This window comes from Gorilla gorilla, chromosome 15, assembly GCF_029281585.2.
Source record: "Gorilla gorilla gorilla isolate KB3781 chromosome 15, NHGRI_mGorGor1-v2.1_pri, whole genome shotgun sequence".
NCBI lineage: Eukaryota > Metazoa > Chordata > Mammalia > Primates > Hominidae > Gorilla > Gorilla gorilla.
In genome coordinates this window covers 87,346,043-87,373,443 of record NC_073239.2, presented here as the reverse complement: position 1 = coordinate 87,373,443, position 27,401 = coordinate 87,346,043, and the positions used below count along the sequence as shown (strand labels likewise).

General features: G+C 39.7%; 3 protein-coding genes across 4 annotated transcripts in view; 2 read left to right on the top strand and 1 right to left on the bottom strand.

Annotated features, from left to right (window-relative positions):
• Window positions 1–22,063, top strand: part of LOC101124317 (disintegrin and metalloproteinase domain-containing protein 20) — an 88,839-nt gene extending 66,776 nt beyond the window's left edge. Inside the window, exon 2 of the transcript XR_010130781.1 lies at window positions 21,350–22,063. The gene's annotated coding sequence lies outside the window, so the exon portion shown is untranslated. The remainder of the gene's footprint in view (window positions 1–21,349) is intronic.
• LOC101154539 (disintegrin and metalloproteinase domain-containing protein 29-like) lies at window positions 1,870–6,797 on the top strand. The gene is given in 1 exon segment (XM_019009355.4): window positions 1,870–6,797. A coding segment is annotated over 1 exon segment (1,659 nt). The 5' UTR covers window positions 1,870–4,462; the 3' UTR covers window positions 6,122–6,797.
• LOC101154164 (disintegrin and metalloproteinase domain-containing protein 21) overlaps window positions 14,113–27,401 on the bottom strand; it is a 43,064-nt gene continuing 29,775 nt past the window's right edge. The window contains exons 1-2 of one of the 2 annotated variants that reach the window (XM_004055380.5): window positions 23,080–23,187; window positions 15,431–17,987 (exon numbers count right to left, since the gene is read on the bottom strand). In XM_004055380.5, coding sequence (XP_004055428.5) covers window positions 15,668–17,836 — 2,169 coding nt within the window. In that variant the 5' untranslated portion in view covers window positions 17,837–17,987; window positions 23,080–23,187 and the 3' untranslated portion in view covers window positions 15,431–15,667. Of the gene's footprint in view, window positions 17,988–23,079; window positions 23,188–27,401 lie in introns of those variants that run through there. The other variant, XM_019009898.4, reaches the window with a different exon arrangement.

Below are 27,401 nucleotides of genomic sequence, written 5' to 3'. Positions count from 1 at the left end.
TATCCTCATGACAGAGGACATTGTGGGAAAAATAATTAAAAAGCAATGAAGCAATGCACTGGCCAGGCATGGTGGCTCATGCTTATAATCCCAGCACTTTAGGAGGCTGAGGCAGAAGAATTGCTTGAGCCAGGAGTTCAAGACCAGCCTGAGCAATATAGTGAGACTTCGTCTCTACAAAAACAAACAATCAAATGATAGATAGATGATAGATAGATAGACTACATATATATGGTATATATGTACACATGAATATATAGACAAAAATGTTTTATTAATATTTTGCTTAGATATTTCTGTTATATATATACATACACACATACACACACACATATATATATAAACACACATATAAAAACAACAAAATAAAAGTAATACATTATATATATATATATAGACATCTGGCCATAGAAATATCTAAGCAAAATATTAATAATCTGTATGGCTTCTATCAACTGCTTAGAGTAAATGCTAGAAGAAAGAAAGAATTTAAAGACAGTTTATCACTAAAAGGGAAGCAGAGCATAAAGACTTAGAAAATTCTCAGCCTGGATTTTCTTCTCCATCTAAGACTCCCATAATGCATATGTTGTTTAGCTTGATGGTGTTTCACTATTTCTTTATGTTCTGTATACTTTTCTTCATTCCTTCTTGTTTCTTCTACTTAGATCAGATAACTTCAATTGTCCTATCTTCAAGTATTTTCAAGAAAAGAAGACTTTTTTTCTCTTGGAACCAATCTGCTGTTGAGCAACCCTACTACATTTTTCATTGTAGTTACTGTGCCTTTCCGATCCAGAATTTTCATTTATTCCCTTTTTGTAATTTTCTTTGTTAAAAATGCTCATTTTGTTCATATATTAGTTTTTTGATTCTTCTGGGTTTTTTTTTGTTTTGTCCATGTTTTCCCTTAGCTCTTTGGCTATACTTGAAACAGTTGTTTTATGGACTTAGTCTAGTAAGTCTGATGTCTAGGTTCTATTGGGGATGATTTCTGTCAATTATTTTGTTCTTTTGAATAAGCCATGTCTTACTGTTTCTTTGTATACTTTGTACTTTTTGTTGTTTATGACAATAGGGTATTTGATTATTACAATGTGGTAACTGAGAACATATTCTCATTCCTTCCAGTAATGCTTTTGAAAAGTTTAATTGTTGAAGGATATAAGGCATTTGTTTAGATATTTTTTCAAACAAATTTAGTCAAGACTATCTGGTTGTGTGTGCTCAGTAAAGATGCTGTACCTTTAGCTTGCATTAACTAATGTTTTGGCAAAGGTTTCTTTAATTATTGGAGTATTTTGAAGATGGCATTTTCTTGATGTATGTTTGTTTGTTGTAAACCTTTGAATTTTTTTCCAAAGCTCTTACACAGTTGATTCAGATAGCTGAATTTCTAGGTTTTTTCTTTTTCAATGTTTCTATGGGGGAAGGAGAGCTTGCAGTTTTCCAGCCTGATATTTTACTGATGTCACTCTCACTTAAAACTTTTTAAAACATCTATGCTTTCAAAAATAATACATACTAATTCATGAAAAGCCAGATGAGACACACAATGAGAGAACTAAATTCAAGAACATTTTTAAAAGACTAAACACAATACACACACAGACACACACACACACACGATTACTCAAACGTAACTCATTTCTAGAACTTCTGTGTACCCCCAAACAGTCCTCTTCACGTCATTGAAATAGTCTGCTAATTTATACAACATTGTGACTAGGGGGTTTCCTGGCTGTATCTTTTCAGTATCTGTGATATTATGATTTTATATATATATGTATTTTATATATTATATATAACATATACACACACACACACACACATACACACACACACATAGGTTTTCATCCATAGTTACTGGCTTACAATGCCCACAACCTTGTTATAGTTTTGTTATAATTAATGTTGGAGTGCTTTAGGCCTCAGAAACAGACCTGAAGAAACAGAATCCCTCTCTCTCTCTCTCTGACCTTTTCCTGTCCTTTTTCACCTATCCAAGGCAGGACTAATCTGATTATGGGGCAGAAGACACTCATTCCAGAGGGGGTCCCACCCAATATCCCAAAGGAAGAATGGTAAACACAGAGGCCAAGACTGAACAGACAGGCCTTGCTGGGTTTAAACCATGCACTTTTTCCAATCACATTTCTGCGTGATTGTCAATCATGCCTATGTAATGAAGCCTCCATAAAAACTCAAAAGGGTAGGGTTCAGAGAGCTTCTGGATAGCTGAGCATGTGGGGGCTCCTTGATGATTGTGCACAAGGAGGGCATGGAAGCTCTGTGCCCCTTGCACCATACCTCACCCTATGCATCTCTTCTTCTGTATCCTATATAATACCCTTTATAATAACTGGGTAAGCCTAAGTGTTTTCCGGAGTTCCATTCCAACAAATTAACCAAACTCCAAAAAGGAGTCATGGGAACCCCAAATTGAAGCTTGTTGATCAGAAGTTCTGGAGGCCTACACATGTGACTGGTAGCTGAAGCTGGGGACTGGATGCCTAACCTGGGGAATCTAACACTATACCCAGGTAGATGGTGTCAGAATTGATTTGAAGGACACACAGCTGGTATCTGTTGCTTGGTGTGTGTGAAAAACAAAAACAAAAACACTTTTCGTCACAGAAGTCTTCTTTAGTGTTGATTGTTGTTGCAGTGTGAGAGCAGAGGACAAAAACAGTTTGACAGATTGCTGAAAACAGTACCTGAATATAAAAAGCAGCCTAATTATCTTTCTAATATCACTTCCCTCATGTCATCCCCATTCTTACAGATTTCAGTCAAAATTTCCCATCATGTCAAATAATAAACGGATAACTAGCTATTACTCCTCCCCAAAGGGCTCAATCCTTTTTATCTGTTCCTATTTTTCAATAATTCTTAATATACATATAATGTATAAATTAGTACATTTTATAATTCTTACCATTACAATTACTTTTATTCCTCTTTCTACTTTTATTACATTACTTTCTTCTAGAAAAATTTTTTTTTTTATTGTGGCCAGTTTATTTCAGGCTGAGATCAACTCATTCTTGTACTTTTAAAGTATTTCTGACTACACTGAATTTAAAACAAATCTTTCAATGTTGCACACATTTAAATATTAATATATTCTTCTTTTCTAAATATTACCTTGTATAAATCCTCCCAACTAAAAGGTATGACTCGTAAGAGGAGAAAAATAAATGAGGTAAGCTGCTGTAGGTAACTTCCTTATACCAAATTGAGTCTGTTTTCATGCAATTCTATGTTAAAACTATTTTTGAAAAGGAAAGGCAGATGGTTTCTGAGATAATTTCATGATGTGCTAATTCTGGATTGAGTCAGAAAGAAGCTAAAGTCAGATCCTTTATAGAAAATTAACTCTTGAGGTGTACTTAGCTTATGATGAAATACACAGATTTTAAGGGTGCAGCTTGATGAGCTTTTATTTGAAATCACCATTGCAATCAAGATATTTGACTGATACTTTACCTTTTTCCAGAAAGGTCCTTTTATGCCCCATTCCCCTGCTCACACATCTAGAAACTAATAATTACATTTCTATTTCCATAGATTAATATGAAGTATCCTAGAACTTCATACAAATTAAAACATAAACTACTCCATTTGGTCTGGCTTCTTTGTCTCATAATTTCTTTGAAATTCAACCATGATCTTGCATGTTTCAGAAGTTTGTTCATGTTATAACAGAGGAGTATTTCAATGAATGAATATATCAGTTTGTTTATCCATTCACCTATCAAGGACTGGTTCTTGGTTTCCAGATTGTAGAATACATTTATGGATAATACTGCTATGAACATTCATAGACAAGACATGTGGTAAGTTCCTAGGACTGAAATTGCTGGATCAAAGCGTAGGTATATGTTTAACTTGATAAGAAATTATAGTTACACACCCTAATTTTTCTCATGACATTTTACTCTCCAGTTCATCAATTACCCTCAACTCCATTTGATTTCTGTAACCTCTAAGTCTATCCTCAAAATTCTTTTAAGAAGTTTCTACTTTCCTTATCATTGTGTATGCTTCCCTCTTTTAATTACATGTTGAATCCTTCCCTCATTTAGGCTTGAAAAAATGTCCTTAAGTGTCCTAAACTTGCATCAAACCCACTTAATCATCAAACCCCACTTATGACTTCCCTTAGAAGACAAGGTACATTTCAGCTCAGTTATACACTGCTTTTCTCAATTCCTGCCATTTTTTTCTCTTCCTTTGCCCCCTGGCCTAGGTCTCCAGCTCACTGAAAACAGCCTCCCCTGATGAGCACACCATTGTTATGTAATAGCCTAACCCTTACCCCTCGCCTATCGGGGGTGCCAAGCCTGCAGACTTACTCTGCTTTCCTCATAACTGCCCTGAGGAGAAGGCTGAAGACTGAGGAATCCTCTTTCTGCCTCCCATTTGACTGCATTTTCTTTGGTCAAAGGCTTCCTTATTCATGGGACCTGCCTGGGTCCAGGACCTCTTGACAGGTGCTCTCTGGCTGCCTGTCCTCTGGGCACTCTTGTCCCAGGTCTATTGTTTTCATGACCCACCAGGATGGCGCTTCACTTCCTCAGAAATCGTGATCCCCAGGAAAGTGCCCCACAGGAGGGGTGGAGTTGAGATGCCAGACCAGCTCTCTTACAGCATGCGTTTCCGGGGCCTAAGACACGTGATTCACATGAAGCTCAAGAAGAACATGATGCCCAGACATTTACCTGTTTTTACTGATAATGACCAAGGGGCCATGCAGGAGAACTACCCTTTTGTCCCACGAGACTGTTACTACGATTGCTACCTGGAAGGGGTTCCTGGGTCTGTGGCCACATTGGACACCTGCCGTGGAGGTCTGCGTGGCATGCTGCAGGTGGATGACTTGACTTATGAAATCAAACCCCTGGAGGCTTCTTCCAAATTTGAGCATGTAGTATCTCTGCTTGTGTCAGAAGAAAGACCAGGAGAGGCTAGTAGATGTAAGACTGAAGGGGAAGAGATAGATCAAGAATCTGAAAAGGTAAAACTGGCTGAAACTCCCAGAGCAGGCCACGTTTATTTGTGGAGGCATCATAGAAAAAACTTGAAAATTCACTACACGGTTACTCGTGGATTATTCATGCGGAACCCTAATGTGTCACACATAATAGAGAATGTAGTGATTATTAACAGCATCATACATACCATTTTCAAACCAGTTTATTTAAATGTCTATATACGTGTTTTGTGCATATGGAATCAAAAGGATGCAGTACTATTTTCTGCTAGCAGGCCGGGCCACGTTGCTGTAGAACTGTTTGGTGTGTGGAAATATCACAATTTGTATTCAGAAATTTCACATGATACCTCAGTTGTTTTTACATCAAATTGACTTAGAAACAGTGAGTGTTATGCCAGCTTTGATGGAATATGCAACCCCAACTGGGGAGCAATGTTTGTGTATATAATGAGGTATCACCTATTTAGGGGGGCATGTGTTACAGCACATGCACTAGGTCATAACATGGGCTTGACACATGATTCTGTTGGTTGTTATTGTTTTCGACGAACCAACTGTCTCATGGCTCCTGTTCCTGATCTTAATTATATGATGAGCAATTGTTCTTATGAGATAATTCAACGCAAGTTTAATCAATGGGATCCTTGTTTGAGTGCTCCAAATGTTCCATACACTAATTTTCCATACGTAGCTCCTCGTTGTGGAGACAAGATCAAAAATCAGAGGGAAGAATGTGACTGTGGCTCCCTTAAAGATTGTGCCAGTGATAGATGTTGTGAGGCCTCTTGTACCCTTTCTCTTGGCAGTGTTTGCAATACAGGACTTTGCTGCCATAAGTGTAAATATGCTGCCCCTGGAGTGGTTTGCAGAGACTTGAGTGGTATATGTGATCTACGGGAATACTGTGATGGGAAAAAGGAAGAGTGTCCAAATGACATCTACATCCAGGATGGAACCCCATGTTCAGCAGTATCTGTTTGTATAAGAGGAAACTGCAGTGACCGTGATATGCAGTGTCAAGCCCTTTTTGGCTACCAAGTGAAAGACAGTTCCCCAGCGTGCTATCAAAAATCGAATAGGATGGGTAACCGATTTGGAAACTGTGGGGTTATTCTACGGTGAGGGGAAGTAGACCTTTTCCATGTGAAGAAGATGATGTTTTTTGTGGAATGTTGCACTGTAGCGGTGTCAGCCACATTCCTGGTGGAGGTGAGCACACTACATTTCGTAATATATTAGTGCACGACATAAAAGAAGAAAAATGCTTTGGCTATGAAGCACACCAGGGGACTGACTTGCCAGAAATGGGGCTGGTAGTGGATGGTGCAACCTGTGGCCCAGGGAGCTACTGTCTTAAACGCAATTGTACTTTTTATCAAGACCTGCATTTTGAGTGTGATCTTAAAACATGCAATTACAAAGGAGTATGTAACAACAAAAAACATTGTCATTGTCTGCATGAGTGGCAACCACCAACATGTGAACTGAGAGGAAAAGGAGGTAGTATAGATAGTGGCCCTCCACCTGACAAACAATATTGTATTGCAGGCAGCATACTTGTAAATACAAACCGAGCACTAGTTTTAATATGTATTTGTTACATCCTTTTTGTGGTTTCGCTTCTCTTTGGTGGCTTTTCACAAGCAATACAATGTTAGGGAAGAGAAAGGGAAAGAGCCCACACAATGGAGTAAATTACGTTGACACTTACTGGGAGATATAATCAATAGTCACTCTGACAATTACATCATCTTTCAGCAATTCTGATGTCATCTTGAAATAAAATCACTTGGCAATTTAAAAAGGTCTGTGTGTTTAAATTTACTTAACATTTCATGTCTGGTCATATTCTCAATACTTCTATAGATGATGGCAGAAACTCCTAGATTCACTAACAAGAGGACTTGTACTCATGTAAGATTTGGGGTCTAATGTTTTCTAGATACCCGTGTGGCAAATCCTGTTTGCACTAATGTACATTTGCTTTGCTTTAACACTCTTAAGGTGTTTTTCTTTTTCTTATTTTTTGAGACAGGGTCTCACTCTGGCGCCCAGGCTGCCAGGCTGGAATGCAGTGGTGCAATCTTGGCTCACTGCAACCTCTGCCTCCTGAGTTCAAGCAATTCTCCTGCTTCAATCTCCTGAGTAGCTGGGATTACAGGCACACGCCACCACGCCTGACTAATTTTTGTATTTTTAGGAGAGAGAGGGTTTCACCATGTTGGCCAGACTGGTCTCAAACTCCTGGCCTCAAGTGATTCCCCTGCCTCGGCCTCCCAAAGTGCTGGGATTACAGGCGTTAGCCACCGCGCCCAGCCTTAAGGTCTTTTTCTGATTGGTTACATTTGAGATGTTTGCTATTTGTCCATTTTATTGTTAGTGTTAAACAAACAAACATAAAAGGCTACTTTGGCACTTATATGGTAGGAAGATTTTTAAAATCTTTTGTGTCATAGGCACCTTGAATTTCAACAGTGGTTCTACCAACTGCTGATTGTGTGATTATAGGCAAAGTCTTAATATTTCAGAGTTTCAAGGTCCACATTTTACATTCCCAGTTGAAATGTACTTTTCCAAAGCAATGTGACAATCAAAAGAAAGCACTTAGAAAAGCCTGAAACATTTTCGGCACTTGGTACATGCTGTCTGCTATCATTTTCATTATTCTCAGTATTTCCCTCGAGGCCAGGAGTTTGAGACCAACCTGGGCAACCTTGTGAGACTCTATCTCTATAAACTATCAAAAAATAAAAAAAAAAATACCCAGGCATGGTGGCATACACCTGCAGTCATAGCAATTCAGGAGTCTGAGGAGGGAGGATCAGTTCGAGACCAGCCTGGGCAACATAGTGAGACCTTGTCAACACAAAATATAAAGAAATTGGCTAGGCATGGTGGCATGTGCCTGTGGTCCTAGCTACTCAGGAGGCTGAGGCAGGAAGATCACTTGAGGCCAGGGGTTCAAGACCAACCTGGGCAAGATAGCAAGACCCTGTCTCTAAAAAAAATTTAAAAATCAGCCAGGTGTGATAGTGTATCTCTATAGATCCAGCTTCTTGGGAGGCTGAGGCAGGAGGATCACTTGAGACCAGGAGCTGGAGGTTACAGTGAGTCATGATCCTACCACTGCACTCCAGCTGAGTGAAAGAGTGACACACTGTGTGTGTGTGTGTGTGTGTGTGTGTGTGTGTCTGGGTGTGTTTTAAAAACTTCTCCCTTGTTTTTAAGGCTTGTCATATCCAACAAGAGGTGATGTTCCAGGTCAAATAATAAGAGGGAGCTGGAGATGTGGAAGAAAAGAAGCAAGGGGGACTTTAAGAAGATAGGGATCAGGATAGAAGGGAGGTGAGAATCAGAGGCATAAACTGAGGTAGAAGGGAGGAGTCCTTTGGGAAAGGAAGACCATTGAAGTTGTTGGAAACAGGACTCAAGACTAGAGACTGTTCAAAACATTTCTTTTCTTGATTTCTTCATACCAATTAAAGTAAGTTATTCGTGGAGTGTCAGCTATTCTGCTACCCTTTTCTTCTAAGGTGACACAAAAATGCACAAGTTTGACATGTCCCAGGTAACCAAAGGCAGTGCATTTCAAATTTATACGTGATGAAATCACGCCACTTAAGAATTTAACAGATTGATCAACGTTGCACCAGACCATATGTCTACACAGATCTGGCCAGGTGTTTGGGTTGAATAGGAGTTTCCGTAGTAGAAGAAATTTGAGATAATAGAAGAGTCTTGTCCCACCTTAGGAAATTTGCCTAAACTCTCTGCACATCTAAAGAACTCTGAAAGACGGAAGGAAAATGCTGACTTCAGTCTGACAAAAGGGTACCTATAAAAAAGTCAAAGCATGCAACCACCATGCTCTGAAAGAAAGTCAGGTGATGGGATGATCTGTGCGGCAAACCACCATGACAGTGTTTACCTATGTAACGAACCTGCATGTCCTATCCTGCACATGTAACACTCACCTTAAAATAAAAGTTGGAAATCAAGAATAAAAATTTAAATGAGGGAAAAAAAGAAAAGAATCAGAGACCAAGAGCAGGGCTTATCTCTCCACCCAAGGATATATATATATATATCACTTGAGACCAGTTTTTTTTAAGTGACTCAGACAGAGGTTAAAGGCATTATTCAGTTGAACTACATGAGAGAGTACCTGAAGACCAGGTGATGTCACAAGTGAAGCGGTGTCAAGGTTTTTACAAGATGGGAATGTTTTGGGTAGCTGTCCTTGTCCTTTCAATTTTACCATCAGTGTTCACCTTAACCAAAGCTCATAGATGGAGACTATTCATATTTCCTTGTCCCTTCTTTGGAGTCTAATAACTAACAGAACAATAATTCTGAGAACTGTCTTTACAAACCTTGTGGGTTTTTGGATAGCCATGGACTGTGAGAGATATACAGTTTAAAAAAAAAAAAAAAAAGGTTGTGGAAAGGGTGCTGGGCATGGTTGCTCATGCCTGTAATCCTAGTACTTTGGGAGGCCAAGGTGGGAGGAATGCTTGAGCCCAGGGCTTTGAGACCAGCCTGGGCAACATAGCAAGACCCCACCTTTATAACATTAATTTTATTTTAACTTTAAAAAAATAGAAGAAGGAAAAAGAAAAAGGACAAAAGTGGGAGTCAGGGAGGACCCAGAGCACTTGCTGTAATGTTTGTTTTAAATCTTTTGCACCTTCATCCCAGGAGGTCAACACTGCTGCACATATCCATTCACAGTTACCATTGCGTTGGGTGGTTCCAAGTGGCTCCCAAGTGAATCCTCTAGTTTCTCCATATAATCCTCCATGCCTCTATTGGGGCTCAGCAGCCTTACCTCCCCCTGCTATCCAGGGTCAATTACTCCTGCCAAAATGATTCTTCTTTTTACCTGCTTGTCCTTGAACAGAAGATGTCCCAGATGCCCTGAGGGCAGCTTGCAGGTCTGTGGAACTTATACTGGGTCCCCCGGCAAAGATGCATTCTCTTTGTGGACCAAGACCTGCCTAGAGAACAGATAGTTGCAGGGAGGGAAGCAGATCAGTGGATCATCAAGTGTGATGATAAGTGAGGCCACCCAGCTTCTCTTCCTTGGTTCTGGGCCCCATATATTCTTTCTATTGCATATACAACACCATGTAGGAATCTCTGACTAAATATACACAATGCATTGTGAAGGCTGGCACTCAATTCTATTCTTTCAGAATATTGTTTCTGAGCTAGCACTCTGGCTCTGCCTTCTGCAGGCCATTCTAAGCAGTCTAGAAGAATAGATGCTACTAAATATTTGATATATGATACAAACAATATAATTCATTGCTACATACCACTCTTGCACCTCATACACTAAAGAGTGAATGAATCCTCTATTCATATGCCAAGTTGCATGAGATTCCATGCTTAAAGATCCCACAATCCATATACCCCCCAGTAGTGGTGCCGGCTCAAGTTCTGCAGACAATATCATAACTAGAATATGTATATTTTCTTGTGTGAACTAATCACTGGCCCTCCCCAGGATACAAGGTGTACAAAGTAGTCAATGTCTCACTAATTTGCTCTTTGGTTTCCTCGAAGAATAGTACCTTCCCAGAAACTCAGCCTTGATCTGTGTCACTGGCAAGTTGGACATTCATGGCAGAAGTGTCTTGATTAATTCTCTTGGCAAGTGGGAGTCCATGCTATTGAGCCCAATGTACCTGTATCTCTGCCACCATGGCCACTTGTTTGTGTGCCCCTTGAAGAACTCATATATATAGATATCCTCTCAAGAGTGTGAAGACCCAAAATAATGGCTAAAGCAGAAAGCTTTTTTACCTTTAGAAAAAGAACAATACATTTGTGAAGAAATGACAAAAGGATCTAAGCTAGGGACAGTGAATTCCAGGGAAGTCACTAGGAGATATATTGGTAGGGAGGAGGAGTTATAAAGCTAGGGAGAGATAAGAGTTACTTTATTTGTACAGGTCTACTGAAGCAACAATTTCCAATCTTTGGGGATAGGGTTATTTTCTTGTCGTGGTACAGGGAAGGCATCTTTCTCCATGGAATTTTTATGGCTTGCTATATGTGGGAAAAGGCAGGTCAGATAGTCACTTCTGGAAATACAGTTTCCAAAGTGCTTTGAGCTTTGAAGTAATCATATACTAATTTGGCATATTTTAGAGCAGCAATCTTTTAACTCCTTTATTTTCCCTGTCTGAAACTTCCCTAACAGTTTCAAATTAAAAGCTGAATTAGTGTTTGTGGAGAGAAGAGTTGTGTGAGTAGCTGAGTGGCAAGGGGTCTGCAAAGGGAGAGAAGAACACAAATTAGAAGGAGAATTAATAAGCAGAAAAGAACAGCTCTAAACACATTTACCCATACTGCATTCAACCAGTCTCCTATCCCTGGCAATGGGTCAGTCCAATTGAATGGTTTAGCCTCATTTATAAGATGAAGTTCAAAAACTTCAGATTAGATTCTATCTGTCCCTAGTGATTTACACATAAGCAGAGTTCCTCACCAATGATTGCTCAAGCTCCTCCTTCTTGGGCTGTCATTGTATCCAGGACATGGTGATTCTGAAGTACAACAGAGGCTAAACTGTTAACTTCTGATTGGAGTCTTCTCAGTGCTTGCATAGTAATACTGACTCCTGTTCTATTACTATGGAAACATTGAGAATTGCCCTTCCCCTCTCATAAGTTCCAAAGCCTGGGAAAATGGATCTCAGCATGGAAAGGAACTTAGAATTGTGACATATAAGTGGATTTTCTATAAAATCTCATTTAGTACACTTGTGTGGCACTACTTTATAAATGAAGGAGCCCAAGTTTATAATTTGGCTGGCATTGAAGGAGGAGTACCTGGTGGCAAAGGTGTTAGGTATCTGAGTCCCCATCATTCTGACCATGTAAGTGGGAACCCTTCATAGACCTTGTCACCACACAAGATAAAAAGACCAGTGTGGTTCACAAATAACGTTAGAGTGAAACTCGTGACCCTACAGATTGGGGTTTGTTGTGCTTTGTCTTCCGTCATATTGGCATCTTTGTATCTATATGTGCCCCTGTCAATCCGAAGGAGTAGAATAGATTGCAGAATATCAATTTAGTTTGGTTTTGGCAGCTATAGGGCTTGATTTTTGTCACCTGGCCAAGTTATTCCACATTTTTTGAATACTCACCATGCTATCACCATGTAATCTTTGGTGCCTATCAGTCTAATGAGAGGAGCAAGTGAGCAAATCCAAGTTGCACAGGGCTGACTTCCGGGCCATCCATAACATGTGGTGATGTGGCAAGTGTTTGTACCATAAGAGTCAGTGTCAGGATCATTTATGACCTTTGTGAGAGGCTTATGTGTGTCGTCTGTGGCATCAAGTCACAGGGTTTGATTGTACTACTGCCTTGGGAATTTACCTATGAAAGGTCCTGCACCATCTCTACTTTCAGTACAAAGGGAAAAATCCCTTTCTAATGTCTTTACCTAAACAAATGACAGTCCTCGACCTTCTATACAGGTGTCCAACTCACCAGAAAGAGAAGTAGTGTGACGTTGTTTTCTTTTCATGGAAGCCATACCTTGTCATGCATCCGTGCTCCGGACTTGACCCACCAGGCACTTGCATCAGCAGGAACAAAAATAAGTTCACATAATTTTGCATAATCTAGATGCTGATATACCCAGCAATCAGATGGCTTAGTTCACGTGGCCACGGTTTGGAAAACTCATGCAAAGGGATGTCAGTTCTGTGCCTAAACTGTTATGAAAACAGTAAGGGTTAATAACAATAAGACACAGTTTGAAAGAAAGTCCATAGTGGAGGATCACAGGGAGAACTGAATAGACTGAGACAGTCTCCAGTCAGCTTTTTCAATAGGTGCTCAAAGAACAAAGAAGACTTTGTGAAGAAAAGAATAGAGTTTTTTGAAGTTTTCTTTGGGGGGAAAGTAGAGAGACCCAGTTCCTGTTATACTAACAACAAACAGCCTCACTTGGGCCCCAACACAACAGAGAAGTTCCATGAGGACTGGGGAAGCTGTCATGCTCATTCACACATTTCTTATCAGTTGAGAGTTGCTTTCACATGCGTTAACTCCTTCTTGCTTCCAGCCTGCTCCATGAATCGGCTGAGCTCACCCCCGTAAAGTAGAATGCCATTAGTGTACATAGTTGTCATCAGTACTATAGACAACCTCAAGGTTCAGCCTAAGAGGATACAGGCAGGTACCACTAGAATCTTCTGTACCAGACTTTCCAGCCCTAAATACCTTTACTTTTACTCTCATTTCCCTAGGATTGTATTTTCCAAATAAACCATTTAGATTTATTCCTTGCTTCAGCATATGTTTTCTAAGGAACCTGGGTACAGTAGATGCTGAAAGCCCACCCTCCATCTTCTTGTCCCACTTGAGTTCACTTGCAGCCACAGTAGACAATCTTCATGCTCTGAGAGTTTACTACTTCACGTGCTTATATCTCAGATATTCTTTTCCTTACAGCTTTCTCCTGAACCATGGAATATTAATCAAAGGTGTGTTTCACATGACTTTTCTCAGAAAGCCTACAGGGATGACTCCAGTAGTACACAGAGAAAACTTATTCATTAGTCTGCCCTGTTTTGTGCTTCCCCAGAAAACTAACTCCACCTAAATCCTTGTCTCTGGGTCTGCTTTTTTGGGCAATCCAAATTAAAACAGGAGGTAAGACTCTATGCTTCTTATAAAAAGGTTAATTCTACCCACCAATCCTGATATAATTGACTGATATAGCTCTAATTAACTCAATGAATATAAAATAACTATGCAGCTTTTCTTAAAATAAGAATATTGCAAAATGCACTGCTTCTTGTAAAAATTTACAAGTAAAATAAGGTGACTCTAACAAATTAACTTTAAAATACAATACAGGATACCAATTTACCAGCAAAGCAGTGATAAAGGATTTATTGTATGAAGTGTATCAGGACAACAGGCTACCCATTTGGAAAAGTATACAATTAGATACCTATCTCATTCCTTATAGCAAAATAAATTCCACAGTTAAGCATAAGAGCTGAAACCAACATAATCCCAGAAAAGTAATCTCAAGCAGAAATACAAAACTCGGCAAATATAAAAGAACATTAGGCTGACAAATTTTACCGTAATCAACTTCAATGGCTTTTTACCATAAAGCTTTTCAAAAAAGAACCAATAAACTGGAGCAGCTATCTTTTGTCTCCATATGGATGTGTGCACTTACAACATGGGAGCTTTCTCTGATTTAACCAGATTGTATTCTTGATTCACTCCTCCGTCCTTGTATGGCTCCAGTAGCTGTCCTCTGCTTCTTTTTGCTAGCACATTGTTGGACCCTCTCCATCTCTATTCCTAGAAGGCATCAAACCATAAAAGATGACCACAAAGTAACGGGGCACACAAGTGGAACACTTACCATTTCATAAGGAATGCTTCTACGAAGATATAACATTTAACCTCTATTGAGAGAAAATAGGAGTTTTCCAGGGCAAGGGAGTAGGGGCAGGGTGGTAAACAGCATTTTGGGAATGGGGATTTCATGTACAAATATGCAGAGAATGACACAGCCAAATATATTCTAAACATGAAATAGATAGAAGATGCAAAGTTGGCAAAGCATAATGAAAAATGATATGCAAAAGGTATTTTGACTCAATTTACAGAGTGCCATTCAGAAGTTAACTGATCAGTACAAAGGGTATCTGACTCACTCTGTGTTTTCGAGAGACAGGCTTTCCAAAAACACTGAGAATAGACGGAGAAGATACACTGGGGGAAGAAAAGACCAGCAAAGTGCGCCAGGTACAAACAGCAGCATTTTAAATATTCAAAGTTTAATTTTGAGCAAGAGCTCCAGTAGTTTAAAAAAGAGGATCAGAATGACATCCCAAGGTATCAAAATATTATTTTTACTTTTCCTAATTTCATTTATTTAATACTCCATTCATATTCATGATTTCATTTAAGTATTTATTGTGTAGTAAGCACTGTGCACTGTTCCGGCTATCGAGGATACAATGATGAGCAAAACAGATGAAAACAACCCCGCCCTCATGGAGATTATATTTTGGTATGTGAAGCAAGCAAATGCTCTAAAAGGATATCCAAACTGCCAAATTAAGACAAAGAGCTAGGAAGCACACAGGGAGCAAGATCAGGAGATTTCATCAGATAACAATCTGTTTATATTTAACAAAAATTCACTTATTTCTCTCTTTTGGTTACCAAATAAAACCAAGAAGTTGAGTGGGACAAATATTATTATGACCCCTACCCCTTTTCAGATTTTGAAGCAGAACATCAGAAAATTTAAGTAATTTTCCCACATTGATAAATGTCAGTAGAGAGGTAAGCCTCACCCCTGGACACTCTGAGGCAGACACATCTCATACATTTCCCATAAGTCATCTCTATGCACAAGAAACACAACGAGGACTAAAGGGAGGGAAGGATGTAGCTTTATTTGCTGCTTAAAACAATAAACAATAGATAGAAACATGTTAAGAATAACTTGAACTTAATGACAGTGTTTGTGGTACTAATGTAAGGGAAGATCTTTGCAGCTTTCTGGAAATGGTCAGAAATGTGCTCAGTTTCAGGGATGTACTAACGTTTCTGCTGCCAAGAGACTAAAGTGTACTAATGCATGGAATATTAAGTTAGAGACATTTTCTTAACCTGATGAATGAGCCTTAGTTTCTTTGGGACCAGAACATGGTCGTAGATACATGAGAAGCCCGACAGTAAACAGGAAAATCAAAACAGACAAAGAAGGAATCACAATCAGCGGCAAAAAAACTCCTCTCTTTGCAGATGCTGGGCCACTGTCAATACTGCCCCCATAGCCTCTGTGCTGGCAGTAGGGTGGGGACCACCCATAGCCACAGTGGCAGTGATGTTTGTTATTGCAGATCCCCTTCATATTGCAGGTCTCAGGAAGGCAGACATGTGACAAGACAGACAGACTGACACACTTCTTGTGGATGCAGATCTTTCCTGGGCCACACACAGTACCATCTTTCACTTCACCAATGTCAGATATGTTCATCCTTAAATGATAGTCAATACCCCAGCAGGTGACACCATTGATATGAGTGTGCTGCAAAGTAAAATGATCTTGGAGAAGAGGAATGTCTCTCACATTCTCACATTGAACTCTCCCACAAAAGACATCAGAGATATGACATTTTAGGTATGTTGTGCCATTTATACCACAGTGACCAAAACGGTTTCCCTGAGAGTTGATTTCTTTATAGCAATTCTGAGATGCACTTTTTGCATCTTTACCAAAAATCTCCCTGCAATGCTGGTCATGGTTATTACACCTCTTTTGATAGCAGTAGGCACTGTCACTACAGGGGATCCCGTCCTGCACATATCTATCTTCTGGACACTGATGAGATGTTCCATTGCACCATTCTGGAAGGTCACATTCATTGGCCTCTTGTCTACAGAGTTCCCCTGATGGCATGAACTTGCAGTCTTTGCAACAAAGCCCAAAAGCACAGGCAGCCCCAGGCCTTAGAGTGCAGTTCAACAGACAACAGGCGTCTTGTTCACACTGCTGTACGGATCCACAGTCACACTGCTCTTCTCTTTCAACCACACCATTCCCACAGCGCTTTAGCATAAAGATTTCCCCCAATCTTGGAGGATTATGCAGACATGATCCCTGGTTTAAGGTGGTCTTCATAAAATCAGCGTAACTGCAGTTGGTGAACTTCTCTGCTGGCACTCTAAAAGTATTCATGATGCAACCTCTTTCCCCACAAAAACAGAATTCTTCATCATGCTGCATACCCAACGTATGACCTAACTCATGGGCCACAGTGTTGGCAAAAAGAGACCAGGTATCTCCTTGAAAATTATCAACTCCGCAATCAATAGGTGGACGACATATTCCTGCAACATAGGCTAGGCCAAGTATACTTATAAGTGAATTTTTTATGAACATATGTGCAGCATCGTGCTGTAGCTGGGAAAGACTGATTTGTTTCCATTGAGAGAAATCGTTCAGGACCTGTTCTATGCTTGTCATTGGGAAAACATTTCCTTGATTCCAAATTTCAATTCCAATCAAAATTATGTAAGTACCTAACTGCTTATACATGGAATCCACTATGTTGACAACAACAAATACATCCTCTTGCACCTTTGAGATGTTGCTTTGAGAGTAAATGAAGAAATCATGGTTCACCACAACAACTAGCTCCAGAAACCATGCATGAGTCCACCAGTCACCAGCAGATTTTGGTTCCAGAGCTGAGTTCTCAGCCTCTTCAAATTCCAACTGTTGGCGTGCTACTTCCTTCTCTGTTAAGCCACATCTCATAGCTGGGAATTGTGTCTCATTACTGTTTATCTTATAAACCAGGTGTTCAAATGTGGCAGAGTGCCTGATGGGTTCAATTTCATAAGTGAGGCCACTTATTTTTAATACTCCTCGAAAGCCCCCACAACAAGCACTGAACACAACCAGAGACTCAGGGGCCCCCTCCACGTAACCATGATAGTAACAGTCATCTGGGATGAAGAGCTGATCCTCCAGGAGGGCATGCTCATCTGTGTAGGTGAACACTGGGAGGTGTCTAGAAACTAAGAGCTTCTTGACCCTCATATGAACAACGTGTTTCTGTCCCCCAAACCGCAGACTATAGGAGAGCCATCCAGGAGCCTTTGCACTTCTGCCCCTGCTGATCACCTTCAAGGGGATCACCACTTCTGGGGAAGTGAAATGCTGGGAGGGCCCAGCCTGACAGTAGCCAGAAATAGACAAAAATACCCCAAGCCAGAGCAGCAGAAGAGTGACCCTGATGTACACTCGGGTCCCATCCACTGCCATTATGAAGCTGTCGTTATGGAGCCATCTGTCCAGAGCAGAAGAGGACAAGGTGTGAGGCACTGCTGGTCTGGCTCCTCCCTCTAAGCTGCTCAGGATGCAGGGCTGACCCTGTGGATCTGTGTCCTGGCAGAGTTAGATCAGAACTGCAGTGCTGGAAGTAAAAATAAAAAGATGGGTTGGAAAGGTGATAAGTAAGGAATCAGGAGAGAGAAAGAATGGAGTAGTGAAAAACTGGTTGATGAATCAAGAAAATGCTTTGGATTTGCTTTTAGTAAATGAGGGTGGGGATTTAGGGGGTATAGAGGAGACAACATTGGCCACGTGGTGATAACAGTTGAAGTTGGAAGATGGGTACTTAAATAGTTATCTCAGTCTTTACAGGCAGTATGAAAATGTCCATAATAAAAAGTAAAAGCAAAAGTAAAGAAACTTAAGAGTAGGGTGACTCTATATATCAAATTGTCCAAGATAATATTAGTTTATGCCTGTTGCCCTTGCAATATCTATTGATAGTGTCTCCTTTGACTGTCAAAACTGGAGACATCAAAAATAATCACAATTCTGTGTCAAGTTGCATCAGTCTTATGATTTACTTTAGTTTCTTTATCTCAAAGTTATTTACTATTCCTCATTGTATTCATCTTTACTCATAAGTTCATTAGACTGAAAGATTCTTGACTGCAGGGTTTATGATTTTCATTCATTTTAGTATCCTCTGTAATGCCTCATATAGCTCTATGTACAATGAAAAATGGAAAAACGGAGGAGGGATTGCGAAATGTCTTGGATTATAAGTGAATGCTACTAAAATGTGTTCATATTGTAGTATAATTTTTAGAAAAGAAAAAAAATTCATGAAACACTGACATCATTTAAGGGTATGGAGAGAATAATGTTGTTCTCTCCGGTTAGCTACAGGAGAGTCCCAAACACAAAAGGAAATGCTTTCAGAAGAGAAAATGAGAATCTGTGCAGTTTAAAGGTCTTTGGAAAAGGAACTCTTTTCTTATTGGGGCAAAAACCATTGTAGAGTCTAGTATTTTAGGATTGCCAGGGAAGAGTCTGAGTGTTTGCTCAAATATATTTACCAACAGTTTTTGAAAGTGGGGAATTTCTGCACCTGTCATACAGTCTGGCTGGCAACACTTATCCATTTCTTTTTCTATTTATTAAACAAGTCTTTATGTGTTTGGAGCATACAAAGTGCAGGACATTGTGCTAGATATTAGAGAAAGAAAATCAAAATACAGAGCATTAAATAAATTACAATTTAGTGCAGAAACTGTGGCAGGAGCAAGAATAAGCTTTAGGAGGTCAGTAATATTGTATTCAATATTTTATGTATTTCATGACTTTTTTTGCTGAGGAGAGTGTCCATATATTTCATCATAGTCTCAAATGACTGTCAAAAGTGCGGCTAATAAGCACGGAGCATGTGTAGAAACAAACAAAAAACAGATAATTATAATATAATATGATCAAAACCAGGCAAAGTTTATGCTTCAGGGATTCTCACTGTACAGACCTCTATAAAGACCCTGTAAGGGGCTCAGCAATGGACTTTATGAAAGTCATATAATTATGAGTAATCAAAATTAGTCACTATACAAGAAAAATCTCAAACACCCTGAAATATTACATCACATACATAAAAGACAATAGAGGTTTTCTAAAATTTGACAATAGTAAATTTAATTATTTATCTCATTACCAGTAACAAGCTGTGAAGCTGAATTTTCTAAACTATTAATAATACAAAATGAATTTTTATTAAACATACTAGGGAAAGGCAAATGCCTTTCAGTTCTTGCCATAGAAATTATAACAAAATAATTCTCTTAAGGGAGGTAATTAAATAAGCAATTTAAAAACTAGGGAAAAGGTATCATAAAAGTGAGTTAGGAAGTTGATTAATGTAATAATGAGGGGATTAAATTTTTTGATGTTTATGGTGTTTTCAACCTTTTAATATTTATAGTTTGTTGCAGCTTCTTTCTTATGCTAAATAAATCCTGATTTTCATACTTATTTTCTGCAATTGTAACTTGGTATTATTTTTCTTAAAGTGGGCCCCTCATCTTGCATCAGGCCCAAAAACTTAATTTCACCTCTGACTGTGATCAACATATTGATGAAGGTAGGTGCCGTTTTTTATAAGAACAAAAAGGAAAAGCATTTAAATCAAACTAATCTAAGAAGACTTACACAGAAGATATAAAAATGAACATGCCTGACCCAACACCAATCATCTCCTGGATTTTGAATCCATTTCTAATCAATGCTTTCTTTGCCCTGATTCAAGTTTCCTTATATTCTCTTCTTATACCTTCCCTTGTGCTTTCCGGAGTCTTCCTTTAAAGACAAAAGGAGAGAGAGAGAGAGAACCAACTCCATCCTGTATCTCTTCACAGAAAGCTCCCTATATCTACTTACCGTATTAAACCTGAGCTTTAATAGAATTTACTGCTTGCCTAAAGGCTTCCTCTTGAGAAACCCCATCCTCAGAAGTCACATGCACCAGAAGGACCAGAGTTCCTGTTCTCCACAGCCCACAACATCAACACCAAATCATTTATCCTGCAATATCTGACTACGCTATTTTTAGATGTCTCTTCAACCACCCTTATCACACTTGGACAAAATTCAAAGGCTCTGGCCCCTGACTGATAAAATTATTCTCCACCAAAATTCCGACCCTCAACTTAAAGTAATATTAGCAAGTATATAGAAAACCCATCTGAAAACAAGACAGCGTTTTTTAAAGTTTTTTTTAACCTCTTCAATTCATCTTCAGTGTAATTCAGCCTACCCACTCATAGTCATAATGTATACCTTGTCAACACACAAAAAATTTCATATATCCTAATCAATTTACCAACAATTTTAGTTCTCCCAGCTCTCCACCTTACTTCTGCTATACCTGTTTCTCAAACCCAAAGAAAACCCAAATACTTTTCTTTCATCATCCCCCATTTCTCTTAATGTTCTTGTCTTCCAATTCATTCAAGCTCTGCTACCAGTTTCATCCCTTCAAGCACTGTATGCCAAAATCTTTGACTCTCTAAAGTCCTAAATGTGACAGAGATTGTCGGGGGATCGGGGGTAGGCAGGAACTGCATTAATCCTTCACATAGTTTCTCCACTCCTACATCAAAGCTACTAATGCTACTCTGAAAAAAAAAAAATCCCAAAACCAATGTGTTTGTGAAAGGCTTAAAAAGAGAATATAGAAATCAAAACTGAAATGGCTTGTCCTGGATCCCCAGCCTAAGGAATAGAGATATAAAATCCAGTAGATATTTCAAAACTTCCTATGCCATATTGCTCTTTTCTTTATTCTCCTGGATATTGCATTTGCACCTCCTCAATCTTCTGAGTTTTCCTCATTTATGTATAGTGCCAGCAGCTGAAAATCCATTCTCATTGTCTCTCAATCACAGTAGAGTTAGTTAACCAAGTACCTTTCCTTTCTAATATAAAGTATTTGAGGTTTTTTTTCTTTTCTTGTCCTAGACTGGCTATGTGGATGCTGGAAGATGGGGAAAACTTGTTTCAAGCTGAACATTATCCTTGCCATTAACTTGCCTAAAGAGGCTGGATTCATCTGGGCAGTTTTCACTGCTGCAAGTTAGGCACCTTATTCCACAAGGTGCAAGTAGCATGGAAGAGAAAAGCAAAGTTCATAGGCAAAACTTCTAAGAACAATTATCTCTGAATTGGGATGAAATTCTAACTGCCAGATTTGCTCTCTATATCTCTCTTGATATGTTTTCTACTTACTATGGAGTGACAGTTGTTGTGGATGGGAGGATTGAAAATGGGAAGAACTAATCAAAGATATAATGTGGAAAGGACTGGTAAGCTACACAAACCTGTGTCATATTATTCTTTTTCTTGGAGCTCAGCATGAGAGCAGGCAATAACAGGAGAATAACTTTAAAAAAATCTTTAAAGCCAGACTCATTGTCTTCATTCCTAGGACTTACAGAGACCAAAGCTCCTGAAGTACCATCATTCTACCATGGATACTGTGAAGCGGTACCACTATAAATCCATGTCCTCTAACGTCAGTGGACTGTCAAGTGAGCCAACAGCCCTCTTCTGCATGTTTGATAAACTCTTCCTTTCCCCACAGCTATTTCAAATTCATCAAGACCGCTCTCTACCCATCTTCCCTCTTATTCCAATGCCCTAATGCACTGTTTTCCTATCTGTCTGTCACTAATATCTGTCCCATTAGAGTCATGGAAGTAATTCAGCTGGCTATAGCCTGCAGTTTTTTTCCTTAAGGAAATAGAACAGAAATATCAGAAGGCATCCCTAGAAGATCCTTAGCAACCCTTGCACACGCAGTGCCAAATATGTGGGGTGTAAGTGTGTGTAAGGCCACAATGTCACAATATAAAATGGATTTCTTTCTCTGGAATATGATACACACACACACACACACACCCACACACACACACACACACATATGCCAAATTCAAAGACAAAATGGTTTCTGGGCCTTTCACCATCTGAATCCGCCTATATGTACCTCTTCTCTACCTTACTACCTCTCTAGTCTCATTAGCCCCTCATGGTTCCAGATCATCTCTCCCACCTACTTGAGGACTGTTTTTATCAATTTTCCCTATTCTCAACTGCATCTTCATCTTCTACTACTTTATCTATTCCTTACTGGCAATTGAGGTGACTGCCTCATCCTGATTTTCCCAGGACTGTCTTGGTTTTAAAACTGAAAGTCCTGCACCCAGCAATCCCCTCAGTCTCAACCAAACTGGAATGGTTGGTCACCCTACCTACACCCATGCTCAAGTCACTCATATCTTTAAAAATGAAAACACGCCGGGCGCGGGGGCTCACGCCTGTAATCCCAGCACTTTGGGAGGCCGAGGCGGGCGGATCACGAGGTCAGGAGATCGAGACCATCCTGGCTAACATGGTGAAACCCCGTTTCTACTAAAAATACAAAAAAATCAGCCAGGCGTGGTGGCGGGCACCTGCAGTCCCAGCTACTCAGGAGGCTGAGGGAGGAGAATGGTGTGAACCCAAGAGGCAGAGCTTGCAGTGAGCCGAGATCGCACCACTGCACTCCAGCCTGGGCGACAGAGTGAGACTCCATCTCAAAACAAACAAACAAACAAAAAAAATGAAAACAAAACAAAAGAGACTTCACATTATCCAGTGGACTACTCTGGATACCAAATTATGCATAGAACCAAACTTTATGAATGACTTACCATCAGAAGAAACAGTAGTTTCCATGGCCATTTCTGTCTAGATGGTTTATACCATGCTTTATCAATGGTTTGTAGCTGAGGCCACAGAACAAAGGGAAACATAAGCCCTCTCCCTTTTGTCTCTCAGGTGACTAAATTCTAGATTTAGCTACTTAGCAACAAGGAACTTTCAATTCTACAGAAATAATAATAGGCTCTGAAGAATATCTTGCTCTCATCCTGCCATTTCTATACTCATTTCCAAATTTAATACAATTGGAATTGGGTTGTCTTCTCACCTCCAGTCTATGTCCCCTGACAGCACAGGTTTGTAATTTTGCTGGTGCCATTGCATTGGTCTAGACTGTCTAATCACTTTTCCCATTGAACTGAATTATAGTAACTTTCTAGGGCAAGATCAAATTCCACTTCCATTATCAAATCTTTCCTAAATAATCCAGAAAACATTAACATCCTGTAACTCTCTTTATAACTTTAATATGCAATACATTTTTGTGTGACAAAATTTATATCCTTGCTATTTTCTGTTTCATACGTGAGTTTTAAAAATTGCATCTCCTATTAGACTATAATGTTTTGGAGAAAAGTATGCTCAAAATGGTTGGTGGAGAATTTATGGTATAGTGTTTGGTAAAACATATAATCAATAAGATGAGTTCAATTTATAAAAACTACATAGGATAAAGACTAATTTAATAAAATATTAACTCTAACTTTGGGAATTTCTGTTTTAGATTTTTGTCAACTCCTAATTTACCTGGTAGAATCAGAGCCTCATGAGATAACCATCAATTAGAAGCAGTTTTAATTACAGACCCCTTCCATTTCCTGCCAGGAAAAGATTCTACTATTTATGCTGGTTTCTTTAGAAATCTGACAAGCTTCCTTTTTATAAACTGTTTTGCTCATACATGCAAAACTGGAGACACCTCTGCCTTAGGAGGGGTAGATACAAAGAGGTTTGTCTTCCACTGGACTCAGTGGATAACATCTACTTCTATACCAGACATCATTTACAATGAAGTATACATAGCCCCCAAAAATTAGAGTAGAGGAAACCACATACATTCAATCATGGAAAAAGCTTAGTAGCAAGCCAGTAGCACTAGTAAGCAGAGCGAAGAAACTACGCAGGGAGAAAGATAATTGAGGAAGAATCGAATGCCTGCTTCAGGCAGAACAAATAGTAACCTGCAAGATCCATAGGTGGGAAAAGAATGAAAGCTTCCAAAAGCAGCTTGGCTTGATCTCTCTAGCTGTAAGAAGGAGTAACATTTATTTCTTCTTCTTCTTTTTCTTTTCTTTTCTTTTTTTTTTTTTTTTTTTTTTTTGACAGGGTCTCACTCTGTCACCCAGGCTGGAGTGCAGCTGTTTTTTGTTTGTTTGTTTGTTTTATCTTTTATAGAGATAGGGTTTATCCATGTTGGTCAGGCTGGTCTCAAACTCCTGGGCTCAAGCGATCTGGCCTCCCAAATTGCTAGGATTACAGGCACCCGGACAACATTAATTTCTTTGTAGAATCAGCACTAAGAACTTCTGGTTCCAGAAAAGATAGAGTAGACACATTTCTTCCTATTACTCCTAGTAAGTACAGTAAGTCCTCAATGTCATGAATAGGTTCTTGGAAACTGCAACTTTAGGTGAAACAATGTACAGTAGGTCATGAAATAACATTGTTTTGTCCAATGTGTTTCATTATAACACTGATGAGACAAATAAAAATTTGTTTTGTTGTATGTTACTTTGCATTGTTAGAGTCACAGTTTCTGAGAAACTATTGCTGATGTGAGGACTTAACTGTGCAAGTAAAAACACTGTATTTTAAATAGAAAACAAACATAAGAAGGTTAAGAAAGGTAGAGAAAATCATGCAGAGAAGCTACCTACCCTGGGATCTAAGGAATAACATGGTGGTGAATCCCTGAGTTTTCTTTTAACCTCAAGCAATCTGGAGACGCCTATAACATTTTAATGCCAACAGACATAGAACAAAAAGACTCAAGAAGATTGCTGTCTCTAGCCAAAGGACATAGAAATGAGCAGTCTGGCGAGACAGAAAACTTTTAGAAAATAACCATCTTTCTCCACCCAAATGTCATGGGAAAACTTGTATCCCCACATGCACTTCATCAGCAAAAGCCACATGGGGAGCTTAAACTTTCAAATCTTCCCAGCTGCAACGTGGCATCCCCTCCCCCACCCCACTCACTGGGGTGGTGTCAGAGAAGGTCAAGTTGAGTTCTGAGACTTTCCTCCTTGTCATGCAGTAAATGAGGCCCTGATATAGTTTGAATGTTTGTTCCCTCAAAATCTAATGTTAAAACATGATCCCCAATTTTACAAGTGAGGTGTGATAGAAGGTGTTTGGCTGGATCCCTCATATATGGCTTGGTGCTGTCCTTGCAGGAATGAGTGAGTTCTTACTCTATGAGTTCACATGAGAGCTGGTTGCCTAGCCGAGCTCTAGGAACAGGGCGACCACCCTTCAGACCCCTGAATGATAGAGCCACCAGCAGCTTGTACCCTTAGCCTAAAAACACTGCCAGCACTCAATACCAATCTGTGAGGGCAGCCACAGGCGCTGCACCCTGCAAAGCCGCAGGGGCAGAGCTGCCCAAGGCCTTGGGGAGCCCACCCCTTGCACTAGTGTGGGCTGAATACAGGACATGCAGTCAAGGATTATTTTAAAGCTTTAAGGTTTAATGTCTGCCCTGCTGGGCTTCAGACTTGCATGGGGCCTGTTGCCCCATTTTCTTTTGGCCAATTTATCCCTTTTGGAATGAAAATGTTTGACAAATGCCTGTGCCACCATTTAATCCTACAGGCACATAGGTGGAAGAAACTTGCCTTGAGTATCAGATGAGACTTTGGACTTTGGACTTTTAATTGAATTGGTGCTAAAATGAATTCAGACTTTAGGGGACTACTGAAAAGGGATAATTGTGTTTTGCAATGTGAAAAAAAAAACATGAAATTTGGGGGCCTGGGAAAAAATGATATAGTTTGGATGTTTTTACCCTCCAAGTCTGATGTTAAAATATAATCCCCAATGTTAGAGGTGGGGCCTAGTGGGACACGTTTGGAGCGTGGGGGTGAGTCCTTCATGAATACATTGGTGTTGTCCTCATGGTAATGAATGAGTTATTCCTCTGTGAGTTCATGTGAGATCTTGTTGTTTAAAAGAGCCTGGCACCTCCTCCCTCTCTCACTTTTTTCCTCTCTCACCATGTGACACACTGGCTCCCCTTTGCCCTTTGCCTTCAGTCATGATTGTAAGCCTCCTGAGGACCTCGCCAGGAGCAGATACAAGCACTAGGCTTCTTGTACAGCCTGCAGAACCATGAGCCAAATAAACCACTTTTCTTTATAAATTACCCAGTCTCAGGTTGCTTCATAGCAACACAAAACAAAGACTGGCTCCTATTTCACAATGTCAGTGGAGGTCACTTGGACAGCTGTAATGAGGCATCTTTCAACTTCCCAGCTAGGATGGCGTCAACAGAGGCCTAGAGAGGAGGATGAACTTTTCCATTTGAACAGCAGATGTGAGCTGCCCTTTACCCCTGGCATATCAACAGAAATTAAGTGGAGAACCTGGAAAGATGCCAGCATTTAGCAACAGCAAAGTAATGCCATTCTTACCCTACTGGTGCAACGTCATAAGGATCCTGATAAAAGAAAAAATTTAATAAGATCTAGGGCCTCACAACATAACACCCAAAGTGTTCAGAATACAGTGGAGGCCAGGCGCAGTGGCTCACGCCTGTAATCCCAGCACATTGGAAGTCCAAGGTGGGCGGATCATGAGGTCAGGAGTTTGAGACCAGCCTAGCCAATATGGTGAAACCATGTCTCTACTAAAAAAACCAAAAAATACAAAATTAGCCAGGCATGGTGGTGTGCGCCTGTAATCTTAGCTAATAGGGAGGCTGAAGCAGGAGAATCACTTGAATCCTGGAGGTGGAGGTTGCAGTGAGCCGAGATCATGCCACTGCACTCCAGCCTGGGTGACAGAGCAAGACTCCATCTCAAAACAATAAAAAAACAGAATACAATGAAAAATCACTGGTTATTTATAAAACCAGGAAAATCTTAACTTGAATGACAAAAAGACAACAGATGCTGACTCTGAGATGATGCAGATGTTAGTATTACGTGATAAGGATTTTGAGACAGACATCATGAACTGCTTCAATGAGCAATTACAAATCTGACTAAAATGAAAAAAATAGAGACTTGGAACAAAAAAATGAGAAAGTCTCAGGAAAGAAATATAAAATATAAAGATGAAAATAATAGAAATTTTAGAACTGAAAACTACA